The following is a 23085-nucleotide window of genomic DNA, read 5'->3' as shown; positions in this document are numbered from 1 at the left end:
GGGCAGTGATGGGTATATTAATTGTTTATTTATGTCTGATTTATATAATAAATAAAAGGTAAGGACAAAGATTAATGCACATGAGCTAGTACAATTTTGTGGGGGGGAATGGTTTTATTTTTCCTAGAACAGGATGTCAGGAACAGTCTATGCCTGTTGCGGGACTCTGCTTCTTGCTGCTTGTAGTTTTTTACTACTCCACTCGCAGTACTTTTTTACTGATATCCAGTGGGAAATGGCAAGAGCAAAGACTAGCAAATAGAGGGCCAATAAGCAGAGAAATTTACTTTGTTCCTTTTCTTTAAGGATTAGTGTCACTGTGAAGTTCTGTGGCTTAGGCAGAGGATTTTTTTTACTCTTTTACTGTGATTTTTCTTTACCGTTGTGGTTATCTTTTGGTTTTATTTTGACGGGAAAATAGATTGGTTTCTGAACGTTGGCGATTGATTAATCTCTTTTATTTTACTTCATAAAAAATGAGACTATTCCTTACTTTGATTTTTCTTTACCGTTGTGGTTATCTTTTGGTTTTATTTTGACTGGAAAATAGATTGGTTTCTGAACGTTGGTGATTGATTGATCTCTTTTATTTTACTTCATAAAAAAATGAGACTATTCCAATTGTTCTTGTGGAGAAGATAAGAAGGAAATGGTCAACAGGTCAAGGCACATTAATCGTGATTAAGGGATATAGTATGTGCACAGCCAGCTGAAAGCTGACTGTCAAGGTTTTTGGTGGTGTCCTGCATTTATTCATGTGTGCCATGGCTCTGATTCAGCTGGTTATTTTCCCTTAAATCTAACACATTTAATTGTTGAGATCTCCAATTAATTAGTTATGAACCGGCAAATTGGTCCCATGGGGCATGGGGAGCCTAAATGTAGATCATTTATGTGGTTATATGATTCAGATTTCAAGGTTATGCATGCACTCAAGAGGATGGCTCAGTTTCTGTCTCTAGGGAGCTCTGTCCTCCCTTCTTCTTCAGTGTAAATACATGTCATTTAGGTATTGACCTAGTCTCTTCCCTGTAATTATGATATATATTTTTCCTGCGAATGTGTTAGCAAAAATCTATTTAATTATTGTATTAAGTTATAGAAACATTTTTCATGGTGAATTTAGTGCCTGTCCTGACATGACAATTGACAAGTCTAATTTTCCATGCTTTTTCTCGGTCATATTTGGAAAAACTTGACTTGCCATTTTTCAAAACAGTATCTTTTTTCTGAATGTATGCCAAGATTTGCTTTTCAGAACAACAATTCAACAGTGTCTATGAATATGATTATATGAATGTAATCAAAGATGTTTACTTATGTAAAAAATCTTTAGCTTCTAAAGCTTGGTTTCTCATAAGATAAATATATGTATTCCTCTTTGCAGTTACATTTTCTTAATACGTGATGTACGGAGGAATACAATTTTGTGGTCACTGTATTTAAATTACATACACATTAGTTCAAACAATTTACCTACAGAGTTTTGTGCTGACCAGAAGCCATGTTCTTCCAGGTAATTAAGTAGTTATTTTACAGCCTGCACATAGTTAATTAGTGTGTGTGGGAGAGGGATTGTGCACCTAACCACCATTCCTAATCATTCTTAAGCGCATCATTTGCATAGTAAAGCATGAGTAGTAGTGGAGGAAGGCATGAGAGTTAGCTAGCTAGGAAGGTCGGGTAGAATTATAATAATCTATCATAATAAAATACTAATAATGGACTAATTAAGCAAGCACACTAGCTAGCTCTACTGCATATGCAGATCTCCAGCAGTAGTACACTGGTCTTGCTGTCTTCTTTAATTATCTGCTTACTTGGCAACACACACAGTTGATGGTTGTTGTCTACCTTTGCATTGTCTTTAGCTTTTCCTAGCAAATGGCACCTTCCATGCATATTCTACACACTCCCTTCAGAAGTTCAGAGTTCAGATCACCCCTATGTATGCCAAATTGCTAACATTGTATTAACAGAGCATCAGTGATCAGTAACAAAATCAAAAGCGATAACCTAACCAACTTAGCTAATAACAGATCGACGGTGGTTTTCGCATCACATCAATAATTAAATGAAATATTGCAGTTTATATATAGTGTTTAACTCGCTAATTTTTCAGGTCATGGATTTTTTGGGGGGGGTTAATAATTTACAGCTAGTATATATGTGTACATATGGAGCATATATAGTACTAACAACGCATGACATGATAGAGACACTATTCTCAGATTCTTGTGGTGTCTGATGATTAATTGCTGGAAGGGAACGGTGCACGTCGCCACGTTCAGGCAAGGTTTGGTGAGTTATTTAAGAGCAACAAGTTAATTAGATTCAATTATTTTCTGATAAGTTTTTTCAATCTAAAGAATTGCTGAGAAATGGATCTTGTGGATGTGAATGGGTCCATGCAGATCATCCCAGAAATAGTACTACATATATGTATATGGAAAAGAGAGTTTTTCTTTCCTAACGTATGGAAAAAAGATCAGTTAGTGATGAACTGTGATTTTGTATATGAAATTCCACAGGTTTCAAAGAAAATAATGTTGCTTGATTAATTAGTGCAAATTATGGAATAATGGTTTCCATTTTACCTGACTGAAAGCTATGGTAAGTGACAGGATTGGATTGTTTCATATATCGTTGTAAATTTTAATCTTAGTTAGGGGCAAAGTAAAGGAACAGTGAAGCCTTGCTTGCATTGAGGACTGTCGGCTTGACTTTAATTACCGATAGCTAGCTAGCTTAGCTCTAGCTTAATTGGCGTTTCATGGCCGATGCACTGTCAAAGTCATGGAGTAGTTGTATGCTATATTCAACCTCATGTCACAATGCAGGTCGTTTTAGACATTATATGATCGATCTTAAAGCTAACACAGTTAATCTTGACCATCTATTCATATGAGAACTATATTGTTCAGAATATTGAAAAGCATCCTGCCAGATCTAGTGAACCAATGCGATGTTATTAGATTGTTGATAATTTTTTCTTTATCTACGGTAAAACCCAAAAATGATTCTCTAACACACGTCGAATCCAGAACGGTGTAAATTTTTATCTTACCTTCTTACTATCGCATTGTTATACGTTACAATTTGTCTCCTGATATGTCCATACAAATATAGCCCAAAAGTTCATTTAACTTATGCCATGCCAACATCGGTTCGAAACTAATAATTTCAAGAAAAAGCATGACAATTCATCAAATTAATTCTGAAAGGTCATGTGCCAATAGACGTCGGATCCAGATCTCATCCCTCTTTGGCGTGGTACGTACCACGAAACAGTGCCTATGCAAGTACAAGAGAGAGGTGTGCCCACACACATGATGTTGATACACTGGAAAGAAAGAACCTGATCTGATCCAGTGCATGCACTCAACACCACTGATTCAGGCTTAGCTGGCTGGCCAGTGGGTCGATGAATATGCAAATGCTAATGCAGTTTGCAATCTAACATTATGCATAACCTATAACGACACCGTCTTCATAGACAAACTTAAACCATGCCCCGACGTTGGTCCGTGGTTTTCTCCGGCTCTGGAACGGCGTCCGAGGCGAGGGACACCGGTGAAAACAGGGGAGGAATTAAACAGGACTGTTCTCCATCGGCCAGGTTTCACTTTCACTTCGCATGTCTCTAAATTCTACTATGCTCTCTCCTCTTCCCAAGCTTACTTACCTTGATTTATGGTGGCAACCACTTTTTCTTTCCAGACGATGTGCATTGATGAGTTATAGCCTCCTACTACTACTATGTACAGGAACTGTACTTAATTAGTCTTGTGTAAACAATTTAATGGCATAGTACTTTGCCGCTGGTTGGTAACAACATTATTTTACAATCTGATGTGAACAAATTAGCAACAGAGAGTGGACATATGTATAGTTGATCAGTCCAACAGTAAAAAAAAGGTAACGACAAATAAAATCGGTCGGGCAAACAAAATTGTTACAGTAATTCACCGTAATGTAGAATTGTAGATATCTAACGCGGTCTCTAGAACTGTAAAATGAAACCAGCTGCTGGATGACTTTGATTGCAGAGTGATACGACAAATTATTTCGACATCCAGAGCTTCGTGCCCTAAAAAGGAAAATCTAGATAGCTAGATACATATATGTAGCAGCGCCTGGACGCATGTGGTTAGGTTAGGTGAAACTAGCTTAGCTAGGTACATATATTTGTGTTTGTTGGTTCCTCTTGGGATCTAGCAATGGAAAGCAAAAATTAGGTTTTAGCATAGGCATAGGTTGTTGCCACGATGTTTGTTTCAAAAATAAATAAATGTGTTAGTGACTTTTGACCATTTTTTCCTTTTCTTTCCCCCTAGAAGTTTTGAGCAAATTCTGATGCTTACTTACCATGCAGTGTTTGTTACGGATGGTAGGTTCATCGAAATTCAAGATCCTGTACTCCTGCCATTTTGTACAAGTGGTCCACAATCAAATTAACTCAATTTTTCAAATTTCAAGACATGTATGCCATGGCAGCCTTCTGTCACTAATTGCTACTACATTACTCCTAGATCGCAGGCAAGAGTCTCTATATTGATACATAAATAATATAATTATTCACAAATCTCAAACAGAGTTTATTTGTTATTCACATATTTCACAAATTGCTTTCCCAAGACGACCGAGTCCAACTCTAAAACATCAAGTTATACATAGTAGCCAAAATCAATTACTTTGACCAAAGTACATCGACACTCCGGCACAAACTAAGTAAAAATAAAAAATGTCTGTCCTCGATCGAATTGCTCACATTGTTTCAAACATATTCCCTATAATAATTTATCCACTACTATATATGATAATCATACCTTTTCTTTCGACGAAAAGGCTATAAAAAACCTATGTTTTTGTGGCTCGACCATGTGTACGTTCAACCAGAATTAGGCATGCATGAATATACAAATGGTGGCTTTACAATGGTGGCAAGCAAAGCATGCATGCTCTCCACATGATTATTGGTACCTTATAAGCTCCATGCATGCATGTGAGGTGAGCATTAACCAAAAGGAGGGAGATCGATGGTACATATTTTTATGGATATGTTGCACCCTTTCTTGCTGCATCTCGACATGTATCTCGCCTAATCAATCAATGAGAGAAAACTTTAGCATAAGTGCATAGGTAGGCATTAATTAGGCAGTGTATATGGCCAGCTCGTACGTGTAGTTGTGTGTGTGATCTTGTTGGTGATCTCTCCTTTTCGGATTGTCCACATGAAAGGTTCACATCACATCATTGATCACACGGACAAGCATGCAACACGATATGTCTGGATTAACTCGTTTTGTGGGGTGGTTTGATTTGAATAGAATTGTGGGGAGGTCATTCTCTAATGATCTTCACTCAAGATTTGAGTTGGTGGCCATTTGTTTACTGCACCGAAATTACTCTCGCTTGTCGAGGAATTACCATAGTTGTCACCCATTCCATGAGATGCATATCACGGTTTTCTGCCTGTCTATTAGCAAAGAGAATTAGAAATTATAAGAACACAAGCATTTCACCAACTCATGAAATGCATATTTTTAATTTCATAGCAAAGCACGTGCATTTAGCCCGTCTAAGAAAAAAATGGGACAAGACAGACACATGACGAAATCAATCTTGATCAGAAGCGCATGGTTGCACTATCGTTTCTACAAACCAACGGCAGAAGTGTTGTCTAGGTGCGTTCTCGTATGGAGCACGATAAAAAACATCCTTAAAAGACAAAAAAAAAATTACTTTTCAAACATAAGGTACTTCAAGTAGAAATGCCGCAGCCGTTTTGATCCTTTCATACGTTCCAAACACAAAGAGGAGACACATATGGAAATCCTTAAAGTTGAACTGTATTCTCTCTTGCGGAATTTTTATGCTTCAAAGATGTCATTGAATTTTTATGCTTCAAGTATGTTATTTTGTTCTTTTTCTTAGCAACAAACTCCAATCACCGTTTCTTCTTATCACTTTTTAAGGCAAGCAAAGTGGTGGAGGTCAAGGTGCAAAGCCAACACAAGCCGCAATGATGGCCGCAAGTGTGGCGCACAAGCCGGCCGGAAACACCAGCTTCTCCCCGGTTCCCAAGAAAAGATGGCCCACCCTCTGACAAGAAGCCCACTTGCGAATGGGCCCAAAGCAGAGACTCAAGTGGGCCCTTTGGTCCCACCAACCTTCGTTATGCCAGTGACCTGCCGGTTGCCATTGCTCAGGCCACAGCAGGAAGATAAAGTGTGACCGTTGAGCAGCTAAAACCAATTTATTCCCTAAAAAAACAAATCTAAAACAAATTTATTTTCCCCAAAAAAGAAGGTTAAAGCCAGCTAAAGAAAATGCATGCAGTTTCTGAAATTCTGGCTACATATGCATGCACCCCTGAAAACCCTCTCTGTTCTCGCACTTCTGCAAGCATCTGCCACCTTGTAGGCCGCAACTTGGTTAGCCACTAATGACCCCATGCAGCCCTAATTATTATCTTAACTTTATTAATGTTAAACGCACGAGTGTTTTCTTTTCCTGAACACATTATCGTGTCCCAAGACATTTCAGTTAAAAATAATACTGGAGAAAAGGAGGCGATGAATGATATTCGTGCTTGCGAGCTCCAAATCGGAATGTCGGGACAGAGCACAAAAGAGGGAAGAAGAGGCTTTCGAACCACCAGTTCCTGTCACAGGCCATCAGGCTAGCTACTACAAGAAAGATACCATGAAATCGTTGGACTGTCAGACCATGATTCTGCTGAAAAAGAAGGGAGGAGAAAGCCTATTTTGTCAACACATTCCTCATAACGTTGTACAAATATATTGATATGGGTATAACACAGAGCATAATTTGGTCCTGATATACACTATTAGTATGATGCTTCGAAAACTAAGGCCATGTTTGGAACACGATATTTTTCGCCCAAGTTTTACAGGGAAAAGTTAAATTCCGATGTGAATCAGGGGAAACCCCCTCCTCCAACACAAAACCTTACGCCGAAAATGTTCCCGGACGGTTTCACCGGTTACCGGCTTACCAGCAACACGAACGACGAGCCTTGCCATCCGAGGAAGGATAGGAGGTATATGCTACTGTGAGTGATGGCCTGAAATGAACACAATCCATTTCCAGTGGACAATGGTCCATGGGTGACGGCCAATCAGTGAAAGGCCGGTCCCTTCCTGCGCCGGCAACCCATCTGGGGCTCTGCACGGTGGCGCCCATGGCTCACATGCTCACAGGTTTGTCTCTTTGGGCGGCAATAGGGAGCGAAGGACTGCTTGTCATGTGCTGTTTACTGTCACCAGCTCTTGCAAGTCACCTGTGGCACTGTAGATGTGCTTCCAGGGCAAATCACTTCTCCTGTCAACTTCATGGGAAGCTTAACTCCAAGATTGCAGTTTAGGGTTCAATCATTGGGCATGCCACGAAGCAGTGCAATCAATAATAGTTCTTGCATGCCAGAAACAGATGTCCCTTCCGGAAGAAAGACTGACAGAAGATACATGAATCTTGGAAGGAAATCAGGCAGGCAGGCAGCAGCATGAAACACCTTCATTTCTAGCTGAAATCATCATGAATTTATGTTGCTAATAGGGTGGAAGTCAATGTAGCTTCACCACATAAATTAGTACTACTAGATACAGCAATACATAACTCACCATGAATATCTACAGTACATCGCATACTTATTTGGGGTGTACGCCGAAGAAAATCGCGGGGGTGCTATCTCTACACAAGGTTCCTCATCTTGCGCTTCAGCCACATGGTCCGGATATCTACGCTCAATGAGAGGAAAATCTCCCGGTTGCTTGCATCCAAGAAGATGTCTGGCGCGAGCGACTTATCGATCGGCGACAGGTCCTCCATGGCATTCATCACTTCGATACACCGTGGAATGCTGAACCTGTCAAGGTGGCTCTCTGGCTGTTTATTGCTGTTGTCTCTCTGAAACTTGGGCTCGGCATGTCCTTCCATAACATCAGATGTTCCGTCCTCACTGGGCCTCCTCAAGTAGCGCCATGGCTCTCCCCGAGGTTCCTCTGTAGGCCTCCTGGAGAGCTGCCATGACTCTGGCCTCACTTGGGTAAGCGGCTTCGGGTACAGGTGCCCATTCATAGTATGGACTTCAACACCCACAAGAGTCTCCTGTTGGAATGAAGACTCTCTGGATACAGGAGATGGGGGGATAGGTGAGAGTGGGCGGTTCATGTAATAATCATCTTCGTCGTCGTCATCATCACTTGAGTCAGCTTCTGTTCCATTCCTTTCATTTGGTGTAGGTGAAGGCAGCATACTTTTACCATCCAAAATAACACCAACTGCAGAATATGCACAATTTTAATTTTAGGAACAGATGCAGCACCGTACTGGAAATCAGGTCAGGTACATATCAGGCGAATTTAACAACATGCAGTACAAAATAACCAGCAAGCACTACAGAGTTAGTACCTGTAAAATGAGGTCTATGCTACCAAAACATGGATGAATCTAAGGAATACGTCGATCTTACCCCCTTCAACTCTTGACTCAGTGTCTAGCACCATATATCCATAGTTAACGCTGCCAAATTATTAATTGGCGCATCAATTAAGCGACTACTTTCCTACTAATTGCCCTTTTTCTAGTAATCACTGAAATGGCTTACTGTTACTACTAAAAAATTAACAATTTATAATATCGTGCAGTGTTGTCACAATATGCACCATGTGTATGGAGTACAGTCTATGAAATGTTTAGAGCATGGCTAATCATATTTCGTGGGTGTAGAGTGATGATTCAAATAAATGTGGTAACAAGATATTTTTGATCAATTTAAAATGTAAATAAATATATCAAGGACGCATAATCATCTGTTAAATTTTGATAACTCAATGATATTGTGATTACTCATTCAGTAATTGGTACGAGTGACCACATCCACCCAAATGCATCCACCCACTAAGGGCATACAGTTTTTTCATAACACTGACTTTCTTCCAATTCAGTAACTACTAATTCCAAGGGTTGGCACCATATTTATGTTACCTTTTCTCCCATAAGGGTTTTTACAGTCATCGCATCTACAGTTGATGGAGCAGCCTGCCCCGCCCTTCAAGTATAGGAAGAAAAACATAATCATTAGCTGAGGCAAGAGAAAAACTAATGGGATAGACCAATAGAGTTGGATATGAACCTGGTAGCAGTCACAGTATTTCTTAAGGCAGCCTGACTTTTTGCAAGTGCATTTTCTTCTAACAAGGTCCATAGGGGATCTTATAAGTTGTTCCTACAGACAACAAAAATAGCAGGACCATCAGGGGGAGAGAGAGTAGTTTAGACATTAACAAGGTCACGTTTGAACAAGATTTATACCGCTAAATCTTGACCAGCCTCAGCTGTTTGAACAACTTTCAGAGGCAAGGCTGGTGTGTTCCGTGGAACACCATGAATAGGCTTGTTATAACATGGTTCACATCCACATAATTCAGAACAATGCGATCCAGAAGCAAAACATACACAATAACTGCAACAACAAAAAGTAAGTGCGATTAGAACAAAAATAAACTAGAATTTAGCAGAAACAAATCATAAATTTGGGTGTGTGCACGCACAATCGTGGTTAGATAAGTAGGGTGCATGTTTGTGTGCACAGGTGGAATGGGACGGGTGGATGCATCTGAGCATGCAGTAACCAGCATAGAATGTTCATCCTTCACGCTCTTTTCCATGCATAGCCATCCCTCATCCCTGCCCCTAACTTGGTTCCCTCCATGGGAAACGTACCGGGTGCACTAATATTGCAGGTGATGTACAGCTAGACTGAAATCAGAACCAGCCTGCTCCTCTGAACCGTGCTATAAGTGTGCAACATTGCAGAAGCACAGGTAAATGCTGATCCGTACCAGCTACCTCTTACAACTATCCTATAAGAACACTCAGCAACTGGGTGTGTTCGTATAAAGCTCTGGGCTTGTCCCAAAAAAAAAAAGGTTCTGGGCAAGCTCCAATAAATCTGAGGAAAACATGCTCAAACAGGGTTGCAAATTTTGATACCAGGACAGTCTAAAATCGACAACATTTGACTCATACATCTGAAAATTTCGACCACCGAAAGTCCGAATCTAGAATCGCTAAAAGAAACAGCACCAGATTCATAACATGGCAACTGCGTGCATCCTAGACACAGCACAGACAGAACCACTTGAAAGTTGTGCTGAAAATCCAAGCAGCCTGTTCGCTGGTTAATTCTCTTCCCCCCATAGTTTATCATCTTATACTATGCGACATACGCAACATCTACCATTGATGAGACGATGGAGTTTTTCTGTGCAACTTACAGCTTGAGGCACCTGGACTTCTTGCAGCTGCACGTCCTGCACCCTTCGCCTTCATCCGCTTTCCTCCTAACAAACACACACACAAACACAAAATTAAGATTCCGAAGAAAATACGCAGCACGCAACGTACCAAAAGAGGAAATCGGGGCCGAAACCAAAACTTTGCCGAAAAGGGCAAAAGAGGAGGCACAGGCACCCACTTCTTCTTCCTGTCGGAGCCCCCGTTCGCCTCCGCCGGCGGCAGCGACACGGCCGACCACACCGCGGAGGGAGGCGCCGGCGCGGGCGCGGGCGCGGGTGCGGGCATGGGGGAAGGCTCCGCAGCTTCCGCCGGAGCCGGATCGGTAGCGACGGCAGGAACAGGGGCGGGAGGCGGGGGATGGACGGGGGGCGGAGGGGCCTCCGATCCGGAGGGCTCGAGCTGAGGCTCGGGGTTCGGGGGCTCCCCGGGATCCGTAGAGTCCATCGGGCGGGGCGACGGCGGCCGCTCGATCGGCGGCTGCGGCGGCGGTGGATTCGCCGTGGCGGCGAGAGGGGAGTGCACGAGGCGGAGTGGGATTGGAGAGCGAGACGGAGGGGGGTGGATCGGACGGCGCGTGGAGGGCTTTGAGATTCGGGGACGGGCCTCCTTTTGATCCCTTTTTGCTTCTGACCGAAGGATGTAATAAGCCGTTTCCGTTATCGAATTACGCAAAGTGGGATCCAAGAGGCGATTTCGAGATGCTTTCCTTCGGAAGAGCCACAAATCAGGTGTCGTGAACTGAAGAAGTTGAAACAACAAACGTTTTTAGCAAAATCACTTGCTATAGGAAACATGTTTCGGTAATTCCTGGCGGTCTATTTAGTCCCTCCGATTCAGAATAAGTGTCTCGACATTAGCACAAAATTAGCAATACAACTTTGTAAAAAATCCAAAACACTTATTATGGATCAAATGAATGAAGTATTTTATAAGATAACCTCGTGACCAGATCATCTTATATGACCCAAAGCGAATTAGTTGAGGATCAAGTTTGATTTATCATGGTCCACAGATTAGATGAGTCTATATCTGTACAAAAGATCATAGTACCAAATATGTAGTACGTATAGCATTGCTCCACATTTTCTGTGTTCTGGCAAAGTAGTGCAAGGATCATTTGATCTAATAATCCTAACATATGGATGTAGAGAGAAGTCAACGGTCAACTGGTACTATCATTTGCAATGTACTATACTAGACGATTCAATACCCGCTTTTACATGCAACATCAATGTTTTACAGACAAAACCAACCGAAACATTCACATAGTACTTTGCGATCTCCAGAACGAAGCAAAACATAATGGCAGTACTTGGACAAACATAGCTGAATCTCCAGTGCATCATTACAAACACAGGTTTACCAGGGAGACAATGCCGTAGCTGCTAGCGGCTACTACCATCAAAGAAAGCGAGATAAGACACATGCACACACACATACGAGACACGCACACTGAACATGAGAAAGACGCCGGCAAAGATTAGGTAGAATAGTTTGCACCAAATGTTGGAACAAGGTTTCATCTTATGCAATATCTAGGATTGAGGCCGAGATAGTTTTTCGGATCATGCGTGAGGCGAGTCTTTTAGCCGTAGAATGTCCCTTCTGGAGGCTGCACTAGTTTACGGTTGTGTGATGCTGCCATTTCTTTCTTTAGCTGTATCAAGATGTTCTCCATCGTGTACTCGCGGCGCCAATTTGACAACAGGCCAAACTTCCTTTGGTCCACCTGCATTTGCTCCAAACCTAAGTCGGAAATACAAGGAGCACAAATGATATAAAATTATTCAGAACCAGAGTCAGTGTCATACCAATCCAGTCTCGGGATTTACACAGGTCATATTGATTCTTGAGTGAAATCTGACAGTCGGTGGCCTGTCTGGATAGTCCTTGTCACAGAAAAGTTTTAATTGATAAATTCTGCCTTCATGGACGGTCTACAAACAAAATAGAGATCAACAAGAAATCACAAAAGCTCAGGAAAACGACATATACTTGAAGAACAGTAGAGTTAGCCAGTGGAAACATCTCACGTTGTGGGGACCAATTATTGTCCCTGTCCAAGAGCGCATGTAGATATCATCTGCATCATCCATTCCATAGCTAACTGTTCCATCCCCAATGCCCTTCTCTCCTCTCTCAAGCTCTTCTAGCAGCCTGAAGTTCCTAGGCACTGCAACAATATTTTCATTATGGTAAGTAATCACAGTTCTTCCAACAGCATTAATAGCTTCAGCATGAGTATATATAGTCGTATCTGATGTTTGGATAGCCGCAGAAAAGATCAAGAAATAAAACCCGGATCAACAGAACTAGGTAGCTGTTCTCAGAATGGGCAATATCTTAAAAATTAGAATTTCTACTTGCAAGTTTCTAGCATGTGTTATTCCAAGAATCAATTAGAAGCCAGTAACAGAACCAGGAATAATTACCCAGCAGCATATAGCCCATCAAAGTTCTGAATAATTACAATTCTCAGATATTTTATGTGGATATCCAATTCTATGATCATGGATTCAGACTAATCGTATGCTATCTCCCTTGGCTGCTGAGCACATCAAAAAGTTTGCTTACGCTGGTGCAGCTAAAACAATCACACATATGTGATTCTATTCCGTTCTGCTGTACTCACGGAAACATCTCTTGAGAAGGTCTACCCAACAGTTGAAATGTATCCCCTCCGTCCCTTATTAGGTGACTAAAATTTGTCTAAACATGGACGTATCTATATACTACAATAGGTCTAGGTACATGTAATATTTCGACACTTAATATGGGACGGAGGGAGTAGTGCGGAAGCAATAAAGATTCATACCACAAAAGTGTTTTATTTCTAGGATTGGTTGATCCCAAGTATAGATAATTTATTTGTTTCCTTTTTTGTGAAATCCTCCAACCGACCACACGTTGAAGACTCGCTGCAGTAAATTTCCAGGGAAAGAAAGAAGCAGCCGCCAATACACTATTTATGGCATGAAAAGGAGAATACACAAACTCCACGTATTCAATTCCTCTGGCAAAAGGAAGAGCCGCAAGTCCTATGCACCACCATTTTGCGCAAAGCAAGTCCATCAAATCAAAAACCTAGTGTAAGGACAGGCCAACATATCTGTGCCAGCGAATTCATTGGTTCTGTCCTCTTTTGGACAGATTTGACACTTCTAACCCCATGATGAACACTACATACAACTACAGACATCAGCTTCATGCATATGTCCATCCCGATAGGGTGCAACTCAGCGTCACTATCCACTAATACAACTTATGGAAAACCTTCATTTCTACTTCAGTTTTTTTTAAAGCAATTCTAGTTTAGCTTTCATACTGATTGCGTTGATAGTCGATACATACATAGTCCAGAGAGCCCTGCAGCCAAGACAGCTGCCGGGAAGGCGGCAGGGAACATCCCAGATATGGCAGCTTGTCAATTCTTCCTAGAGGAAGAACTCCGTTACTAAGCAGTACGATGGCGACGACCTAACGCTAGTCAGTAGTCACGGGGATTGAATGAAGTGAAGTGAACTGAACGACTTTTTCCTTGTTGCTAAAACTAAACAACTGCTATTAGCAGTAATTGAGCAGGGGCCGCAGATCTCTTCTCCCCACGCACGACCACCGACTCGAACCATGGGGTGGGCGGATGGGAACAGCGGATCCGCGGCAGCAGCTAACAAATCCGTGGCGAATTCGGGTAGACTGGAGGACCGCGTCATCCATCCACATACTGAGAGATGTAGAGGGCTTGGGCGGCTAACGTGGAGGAGCCAGGAGGACAGAGCAGGGGAAGGAGCGAGAGCTAGGGCTTACCGACAACTCCGGCCGCGTCGCCGCTCGACGCCATTCCAGCAGGGGGGAGCGGGCGGTGGGAGGCTACGAGAGGCCCTTGCGCGAGAGAAATTTGCTCGGCGGTGCTCCGGTGGGTGGGGGGTGAGGGTTTGGATTGGAGGCGTGCGTGGTCGGCGGCGCTCGTTCCCCTTTGGTGGTGGTGCACGGGCGAGAGAGACGAAGGGTAGAGGAGAGGAGCGTGCGAGAAAGTACGTGTAGAGCCGTAAAGGCGAGCTAGGTTGGGCCGGTCCAGGTCTTCTTTGGCCCGTGGGCCGTGGCCCAGCGCGGACCTCCAGAGCTCTCATCTGCTGTACTGGGCCAACGAGTAAAACAAAACAATGTACTTTTACGGAAGAAAGAAGTCAAATGTTGACCGATAAGGACCTGTTTTTCCGGCGGGTGTCTATTTGTGGGTCCACAATCATAATCATCATTTCTTATCTTTTGTACTTAGATGATTTTTGCACTAATCTTAATGATTAGACCATACATTTGTTAGCATCAATTTAGAAAGAGTTGTTTTTCAATCACTTTAGAAATAGCATAGACGTTTTTTATTGGGTCAAACTCATGCAGGCATTTAATGATTTTAGGTTCTCGTCTATGTGAGTGGCTGGTATGATTAGTCAAAAACCTACTACTCTCTCTGTCCTGTTCAACAAAGGATTTGAATGCATCTATACATTAAGTTATGTCTAGATGCATCCAAATTTTGACAAACTTGAACCATTTTTTATTGGACGGAGGGAGTATAATACTAGTCCATCTTTTTGCTTAGGTGTTTCGCAATTTTCTCATAGTCACGTGGAAATGTGAAGTTACTAAAGATACGTACGATGTGATCTAGGGACTAACATGGTTTACACACCAGTCAATTTTTATACTACTCACTCCGATTCATATTAATTGTCTCAAATTTGCCCAAATATAGATGCATCTATGCCTAAAAAGCATCTAGATACATGTAATATTTCGACAATTAATATGGATCAGAAGGAGTAACTGATTTTCTCATAATGTTTTGGAACTTTAATTCTACTCCTATAAGATTCTTGCTTAGTTCCAACAAATATGAGCCCGTGCGTACTTTGGTTCTGAATAGCAATTTCCACTCCCCTGTAATCGAACATGTCGCCCTCACCAAAGAAAGTCCTCATTGGCAAAGACATGCTCTCTCCGTTCCTAAATACTCGTCGTGTTTTTAGTGTTGCACTAAAAACATGACAAGTATTTAGGAAAAGAGGGAGTACTTTTTAAGGTTCAAATAGCAGAGCTTTTACATAAATCTCAACAGATTTTGATCCAAAATACAAAGAAGGATTGATGGTTTGATTCAAAGTACAAAGAAGGCTCGATAGTTTGATCTCAGATGTACATAAACCAGGAAAAAATAATTATACAGATGAACATGGATACCCAACAATGGGCATAATCTATAGCAAACCACTGCATACAAGTGGCTCTTGAGGGGACAATCTGGTTGGTACATGCATCAGATGGTTGAACATTCCTCTGTATAGAGAGATCATGGGATAATTATTAGCCTCTAATTTGAACTTGTGAAACAAAATTCCCTTGGCTGTTCATCACCTAAAGCATGAAATAACTCTGATGAAGTCTATCGGACATTGGCGATCTGGGAAACCAATAAGTTAATAAGGAAATGACCTGTCGATCAATAGGTATTTATTAGATGAGAAGAGATTCTGAATGAAAATAACATCTGAACAACAAACGTAACTAAGGTTTACCTAAGTGCCAAATACCGACGAATTTAGGAAGCTGGTGAACTGGTCTTCGGATCCACTTTATTTACATCACCACACAGAGAAGGGAATGAAGGGATGGATTTCAGGATCAACTTCCTGCCGTTCTTGCAGATTGGAGATAATCCCGTACCGATACGCGGGGGAGATATCCTCTTTTTATTAGGTGACACAACTTTGACAGAAGTTTGAGGAGACGAACCTCCTTTCAGGACATCTGATGCACCATCCCCAAGAACCATTTCTGCATAGCTTTCGAATGGGGAGAGCAGAATGTCGGTCTTCAAAGGAGCTTGAGAATTGCATAGTCGAGAAGAATGTCCAATGAGCTTTGTTGAAGATCGTGGCCTCTTGGAGCTTGAAGGTGGAAGAGCAGACAAGGGTCTGTGAATAAGAGAAGATCGCCTGTTTTAATATTCTACCCAAGAGTAGGGCACATTTCAGAGAACGTATTTGCAAAGATGTGATACAGACCTGATATCCTCAACTGAAGGTGTTGTCAGTACATTCTCAGCAGAAGCTGGATTAGCAGCTTGGTAGATAACGAGCTGATTATCATTTTCGCTTGTTTCTTCCTTCACACAAGCAATGTTTTCCACGGATCCCTGCTTAGCTTGTTCTATGCTTAACAGTACAACTCCTTCAATGTAAAACAAGACCATTAAACACCGGTAGCTACTTTTCAATAAGACCATCAAACCTTTTGACTTTCTGTACTTTGCACTTATGGTTAGCACCAAAATTTCAGAGGTATACAAGACAGTTATGTCATGGTCATATAATAACCAAACTTTGGTTCTACCAATATGATTATACCTTCTCTTTTCTGATTGTTCAGTTTGGTGCTGTTGCATTTAAAAGAACATATGTGGATGTAATTTAAACATAACCACAAACTAATTTTCAGATGGCTTACCAATATATTTCCCATTTGGAAAATATACATAACCACAGAAATAATGATGCACTGGCATTACTTAGAACTAAATACTGGCTGTCTGGCTTGCGAAGTTTCTAACAGAAACAAATTATGTTTAAAGCAGGCAATGGTCCAAACTCAAACTGAAGCAGCAAAACCAGGCCTGATAAATTCATTGCATTCTACAATGATGAAAGTTCCTACAAAATATTATTGAGAGAATGCATGTCATACAGTAACTGTGAAATATACTAAACAACCCTAGCAGTCCTACTACTAGATTTCATGTTGAAGGAATTTGGGCCCCACATAGCTTATTTCGTACATTTTTATCTAAATGAATTACTGTTGACCTGAGCTCCCCAAGCCTTTTATTTAATCACCTAATCGTTGCATGGAATGAAACAGCAAATATAGAGAAGTTTACAGATTTATAAGAGAAGATTATGAAGATAATAAAAACTCACCCTCCCTTCTTCCAAAAGCATTCTTACAGCCCTCACATCTGCAACTTATGGAGCATCCCACGCCACCCTTGATAAAGAGTACAGTAAGACAACTGCAGGAGGCTAACCAGCTAAACAAAGAATATTAATTCATGCCAGAGTTAGAACCTGAAAGCATTCACAATATTTTTTTAGACACGATGACTTCTTGCAGTTGCAGCCTCTTTTGTGGCGAGCCGAAGCAGGAGTTTTGTTAGACTGCTCCTACAATATTGGAAGAATGAATGGTATGGGTGATATTGTGGAAGTAGAGGAAAAGAAAGCTAATATGAAGAATGGATCTTACCCCTAATTCCTGACCAGGCTCAGATGTACGAATTACTTTAGGAGCAAATGCTAGTGGATTACGAGATTCGATCTGCTCTCGAGTAGATAGAACTGTTTCCATGTTGCTAGGCTTATTCAGACAGCCTTGACATGAACAGGGTTCTGAACAAAAGACTCCAGCATGAAAACATTCACAGTAACTGCATGAGAATTAGCCAAGACGTCGATACATTAGATACAATATATCACAGTATGAAGACAAACTTCGCCATAAATATCTGCTTTTTACAAGTCTTAGAAGGGGCAAAAGAAATAAAAAGGATTGGGTGCCAAAAGGAATAAGAAGTACTCAAAATGAGCAATATATTTGTGGCATTTGCTGTAGTTACTAGAACACGCAGTATGAAATTGTAATTTGCCAGAACAAATCACACCGATTATTATGAATACGATATGTGTTTATCTTTTATTCTTTTGTTTTTTGTACGGCACACAAATGTACGAATATATTTTCACAATTTTTTGCACATTGAAGCAATGATTTTATCTAGCCAATCTACCGCAGAACTTGAAGCACCTGATGCAGCATGATAATTCTGTGCGCCTGCATCTTAACTATGGGGAACATAGAATTGCTTTCATGCTTGCATTAAGCTTGTGGCACGACAGTAGATGAAATTAGAGTAAAAGGTGCAAGGGACCTTACAGTTTCAAGCATTTTGACTTCTTACAGCTACAACGCTTGCATGAAGTCCCATCACCATTATCAAACTTGTGTCTGCATGGTACTATTGCATTTTCATGATTTGTTCAACAAAATGGTGCTGGTGACACAAAAATAATGGTCACAGACATCGTACCTTTTCTTCTTGGGACTGCCCTGACCAGACTCATCAGCATTTGCAACAACGATTGCCTGAGAGGAATCTTCATTTGCAGTATTTGGTTCAGATGTTGCTGGAGAAGAACTGACAGCAGAAGGGAAGTTGCTTGCTTGAATTGTAGAAGATTGAGCAGCATAAGGGACTATTTTGTCTTTCGGTATTGTCGCAAGTGCATTCAGGTGCAAACCAATACCAGGCAATGCACATGGAGGTGTTTTCATAGGCTTTGAGTTGTGATCACTAGAACTAGTTTTGCATCTAGGGGTAGTTGTATTTGCAGAATGACGATCTGAGGTCTTCTTTGCAGCTTTATTGACAGCCCCAGCCTTTTCGTTGAAAAGGCAACGCCTGCGTGTTCCACGCATATGCTGTGACAAGGCCTGACAGAACAAGAAAACGTGTTATTTTGGTGTGGTAAGAACATTGACACTTCAGTCAGATTAGCGATACGCAGTAAAAGCATCTAAAGTTATGCAATATATGTGAGAATGTGTCCAAAATTTTAGATATCAGCATGAAGTATACATACACTTTGGTCCATTGGCATGTGATTGCTGGGCTCAGTGAGAGCATTACAGAGTTGATCATTTGACACCAACTGATTTTGACAAACACCAGGGAGCAATTGGGGGGTATAATCCATTGCGGACCCATCAACAGCCCCATCCCAGTAAAGATGAGGATCATGTGCAGCATTGTTGATGTAAGAGCCACTTGACCCATCAGTCAACAAGGTACCAGAGTGTGCATTATCAGCATTTAACGTCCCGTTCATTAACTGTGTCTCTGCATCAAATGGCGGGGCTAATCTCAGCATGTCGCTGTTTAGTTCTTCTGTAGCCAAGTAATCCTCATCATATGCCACAAATCCATCCCTACTTTGTTCACATAGTTGGTTTTCATGAACAATTCTTCCAGGTTGTGATGAGTCCATCTTATCTATGCCAGTGTGATCAAAGAAGACACCTTCTACTGGACACTCCTGATCTGTAGAAAGATCTTTGTCACCACCTGCATTCTGATTCTTATCACATTCTGCACTGCCACCAACAAACTGGATGGGTTGAGGCAAATTACTTGTAGAGATTGATGTATTGATAGAAGAATCAATAGGTGCCTGACTTAGGTGGCAAGTGAAACTGCAATTCTCTGAGACAATGTTTTTGCTTTTGATCAATCTAATAGCAGTCCCTAACCGAGTTCTGACACTGTTAGGAGAGTTTGAATCTTGAGGAAGTTGAACGGGATCATCCCTGGTTAATACGAAAAGATATATAGTAAGACTTAAGCATAAATGGATAAAACTACACGCTGGCTACAGATGGATTCAGATTTACCTGACCACAAGTTTAGATTCCTTTGCTGGATTGACATGTGGTGAGGCAAAGATTGAAGAAACAGGAGCCAAGTCCGATGACTTGAATAGCTGCACATTATGGGCTGAGGCTTGAGGTTTAGGAGGTGGTATAGGAGATAGATTGTTGATAAAATTGAAGACGGGGGAGTCCTGCAAGTAGGAAAAATTAATAGTAAAGTAAACCACTGATATTCCTTTTGGAGGATTTAAAGTATACATCATCACAAGTATAAAAGTGAGATTAGATGCAAATAATATTGCATGGTATTCAAAACATACTAAGGTCAAAAGATTAAAAAAAATGCAAGCACAGTAGAAGGATGCCAAAATATATCCGCATGTATCAGTTATGAATCAAACCATATGCAAATCATAGCTTTCACCAGCAAATGCAAAACTGAACTTGATATAGATAGAAGACTCAAGCAAGTTCGCAACCCCATGTTGTTCTTAGATCATCTAACACCTAAGGAGAAGACAAACACCCTCACATAAGCAGTATCTGGCCAAGAAATCCAGATGAAGCCCTTGCTCAGTGGAGGAAACGACATCAGAACTTCTCCATTTCACTGACAATTTCTGTAAGAAAACATATGCCTCATGTGACTTTCTTTCTGAAAACCACAACTTGGTTATTTATTAAGTTTGCTAGGACACGAAACTTGCAAGGAACCAGTGACGTACTTCAAACAGACAAGATCAGATAGCTAATCAATTCAGCAGGCCAAAACATAAAAGGCTGCAGAAGAAAATTAATGCAGCGCTTGACAGTATCAGATCCTAAATGTGTGGACCACAGGTAATCTGTATTAGCTAGCTTTAAGAAAGCACGGGTCAACAGGGTTCTACATTTCCTCAACAAGAAGAAAAAACAGAGTTCTACAACCAGAAACCAAAAGAAGTATAGGGTGGGAAATGCCAGTGATACTGCCAGGCTACAGTTTCTAGCACCAACAAGATCATGATTATCACCGCCAACCTCACTGCACATTATCACCTTCACATTCCCATGGAAAATGGGAAAATGCAACCGGCAACCGAACCAGATCGGCAGGCATTGCTGCAAGCCGCAGATCTAGACACCGATTCCACGGCTAAAACCTCATTTCCTTACCAACACATAGTACTTGGGGAGAACAGGAGAGGGTAACCGGAACAAAGAGCCGACATCCCAGGATCAACAATCGAATCAGGTTCATCTGATGAGGGTAATGGAAACATACAGCCCACGCATCTCAGGATCAACAATCGAATCGGTTCATCGGGTAAGAATGGCAGAGTCCCCGGGGAGAACTCCAGTGAAATCTATGGGAGATGGCATGATTATCTGGAGAGGGAGTCAAACCCCAACCTCTACATCGAGAAAAAAAAAACTCTAAATCTCTCGCATCCAGCATCGCGGAAAGCCAGATGAAGGTCGAATGGGAACCCTAATCGCCGGCCAACCAAATGCATCCATCTCCTTAAACCCCACCTCACACATCCAACGAATCTACCCAGCAAAACAATGGGGGGAGCCAGCCCGCCGGCCCGCACTACCAAATCGGAGCAGACGCAGCCGCCGACAACACGAATCATCCCCTCCCCTCCCGAAACAACCCCTAAATCCCCCAGACAAATCAGGGCACAATCCAGTCAGGGCCGCGCTAGGGCGAGACGCGGACCTCGAACCCGGCGGCGGCGGCGTTGGTGGCGGCGGCGCGGGGCCTATCGGGCGTGTCCATCTCCTCCTCCGGCGGCGACCCCCCGTGGGATCTCCCGCATCCGCCCCTTTCTCTCTCCCTCTCTCTCTCTACCCTACTCTACCGCTGACGACGAGCGATGACTGAACCACCACCGCTGCTCTCCGCTGAATTTATTTATTTTTCTTACTGGGCTTTCCGCTCTCCTCGACCTAGCTCTAGATATAACACTGCCGTGGCCTGTGGGGATGGATACTAGCGGAGCGGTGCCCTCCTTTCCTTCCGTCACTGGTTTCCGTCCGCGTGGTCGGGTGGGCGTTGCGTTTCAAGGGGGGGGGCGGCGGTGGGCGGGAACCCCAGTTTTTCGCACTGACGGGTGGGGCCCGCGTGTCCGTGGGCTGGATGATGCCCGTACGTCCCTGTGCAGCGGTTTTTCCTGTGGAAAATGGGATTGACCGGTTTAGGCATTGCGGTGTATTATCGTAACTAGCAGGTGCCCGCATTTTGTTATGGGTCAATAAAATCACAAAAAAGAATTATGTAGGCAGCTCATGACGCCGTCGAGGTCGGTATGCGGGCATGGTGACGTCGGTTGTAAGACGGAGGAGGAGAAATCGTGAATAAGACGGGAGGGAAAGAAAATAAGGGGCAGTGGTATATTGGTTGTAATTTTAACGAAGTTGACCGACCAACAGCGTCCAACCATCACCACCAACTCCAATTTAATAGATAGTAATAGATAGTTTCCGTTATTCTCGTCCGTTTTTTATTATCTTTGTGTTTGGCTAACCAAATTTTTCTATTTTTGTGTGGATTTTTCAACAGCGGATTATAAAATAAGTTCAGTGCATCACAGCTCAGCAATGACAAACTGAGCCTTAGTCTAAACCTTTTTTTTATGCATGTGTGAAAATTCCATAAACTTGCTCACCCGAAATATGACGATCATGATAGACGGTCTTACAGGCTGGGATGAAATGCTCGGACGACGGATTTGCAAGAGCCACGGGAGGGGCGGGCAGCGACGATGGAGAGAGGTGAGGCCCGATGGCGCGATGCGACAAAGGGGTGCGAGGTGGTCTTGGCGGCGCTGAAGAGAGTCGGACGACCAGTGAGAAAACACGTGTAGACACTTCTAAACCCTAAAGCCTAACTTGATCGTGTGGGGATTGGATACGGGAGAAGGGTTTACCTAATGACATTTTGGTTGTAATTTCTACGAAGTTCAGGGGTACGTCAAGCCCTGGGACTAGAAATAACCTCTCTACGTGGGCTTCCACCGGTACAACTACAAGCGGGCAAGCGACTTTGGATTTTGGTCGAAAAGCACATCCAAGTACACTGTGCTTGGATTCCAGCTTTTTTCTTAAAGAGTTGTTCTAAGCCCAAACAAACTGAGCCTATATACTAATAACTTTTCACTGGCTCGGTGGTACCTTTTGTAGTTGTATGATCCTTCGTCCGCTTTTATTGTACACGTGAAAACAAAATTAATGGGCTTGGAAAGAATAAACTAACCTCCAAAAACTTCGCCCTCGTCGCGTCTCCCATGA

The 23085-nt window shown here is 42.2% G+C and overlaps 3 protein-coding genes across 6 annotated transcripts; all 3 read right to left on the bottom strand.

Annotated features, from left to right (window-relative positions):
• Nucleotides 1-7511: 7511 nt before the first annotated feature.
• LOC100828344 (protein tesmin/TSO1-like CXC 3) lies at nt 7512-10905 on the bottom strand. Its single transcript, XM_010238755.3, is given in 7 exon segments — nt 7512-7759; nt 7762-8306; nt 9013-9076; nt 9161-9253; nt 9340-9490; nt 10305-10370; nt 10505-10905. Coding segments are annotated over 7 exon segments (1302 nt in total). The 5' UTR covers nt 10771-10905; the 3' UTR covers nt 7512-7642.
• Nucleotides 10906-11504: 599 nt separating this feature from the next.
• Nucleotides 11505-14351, bottom strand: LOC100820845 (ubiquitin-conjugating enzyme E2 variant 1C). The gene is made up of 4 exons (XM_003577853.4): nt 14134-14351; nt 12360-12499; nt 12138-12263; nt 11505-12055 (listed from the first exon to the last, which is right to left on the bottom strand). The coding sequence occupies exons 1-4, from the start codon at nt 14165-14167 to the stop codon at nt 11912-11914; spliced, it is 444 nt and encodes a 147-aa protein (XP_003577901.1). The 5' UTR covers nt 14168-14351; the 3' UTR covers nt 11505-11911.
• A 1050-nt stretch (nt 14352-15401) lies between these two features.
• On the bottom strand, nt 15402-21791 carry LOC100829642 (protein tesmin/TSO1-like CXC 2). 4 transcript variants are annotated; one of them, XM_014903226.2, is made up of 11 exons: nt 21515-21791; nt 19831-20000; nt 19023-19746; nt 18470-18873; nt 18316-18387; nt 17629-17809; nt 17451-17546; nt 17304-17370; nt 16392-16557; nt 15903-16301; nt 15402-15787 (listed from the first exon to the last, which is right to left on the bottom strand). In XM_014903226.2, the coding sequence occupies exons 1-10, from the start codon at nt 21572-21574 to the stop codon at nt 15926-15928; spliced, it is 2316 nt and encodes a 771-aa protein (XP_014758712.1). In that variant the 5' UTR covers nt 21575-21791; the 3' UTR covers nt 15402-15787; nt 15903-15925. The 4 variants fall into 4 exon arrangements, with proteins under 4 accessions (XP_014758712.1, XP_010237056.1, XP_003577764.1 ...); XM_010238754.3 differs by having other exon boundaries at nt 15402-15819; nt 17451-17540; XM_003577716.4 differs by having other exon boundaries at nt 15402-15819; nt 21515-21790.
• Between the last annotated feature and the right edge of the window lie 1294 nt (nt 21792-23085).

Source organism: Brachypodium distachyon, chromosome 4 (genome assembly GCF_000005505.3).
Source record: "Brachypodium distachyon strain Bd21 chromosome 4, Brachypodium_distachyon_v3.0, whole genome shotgun sequence".
Taxonomy (NCBI): Eukaryota; Viridiplantae; Streptophyta; class Magnoliopsida; order Poales; family Poaceae; genus Brachypodium; species Brachypodium distachyon.
Note: the sequence above shows the minus strand (reverse complement) of the source record. Positions and strands in the feature narration are given on the sequence as shown.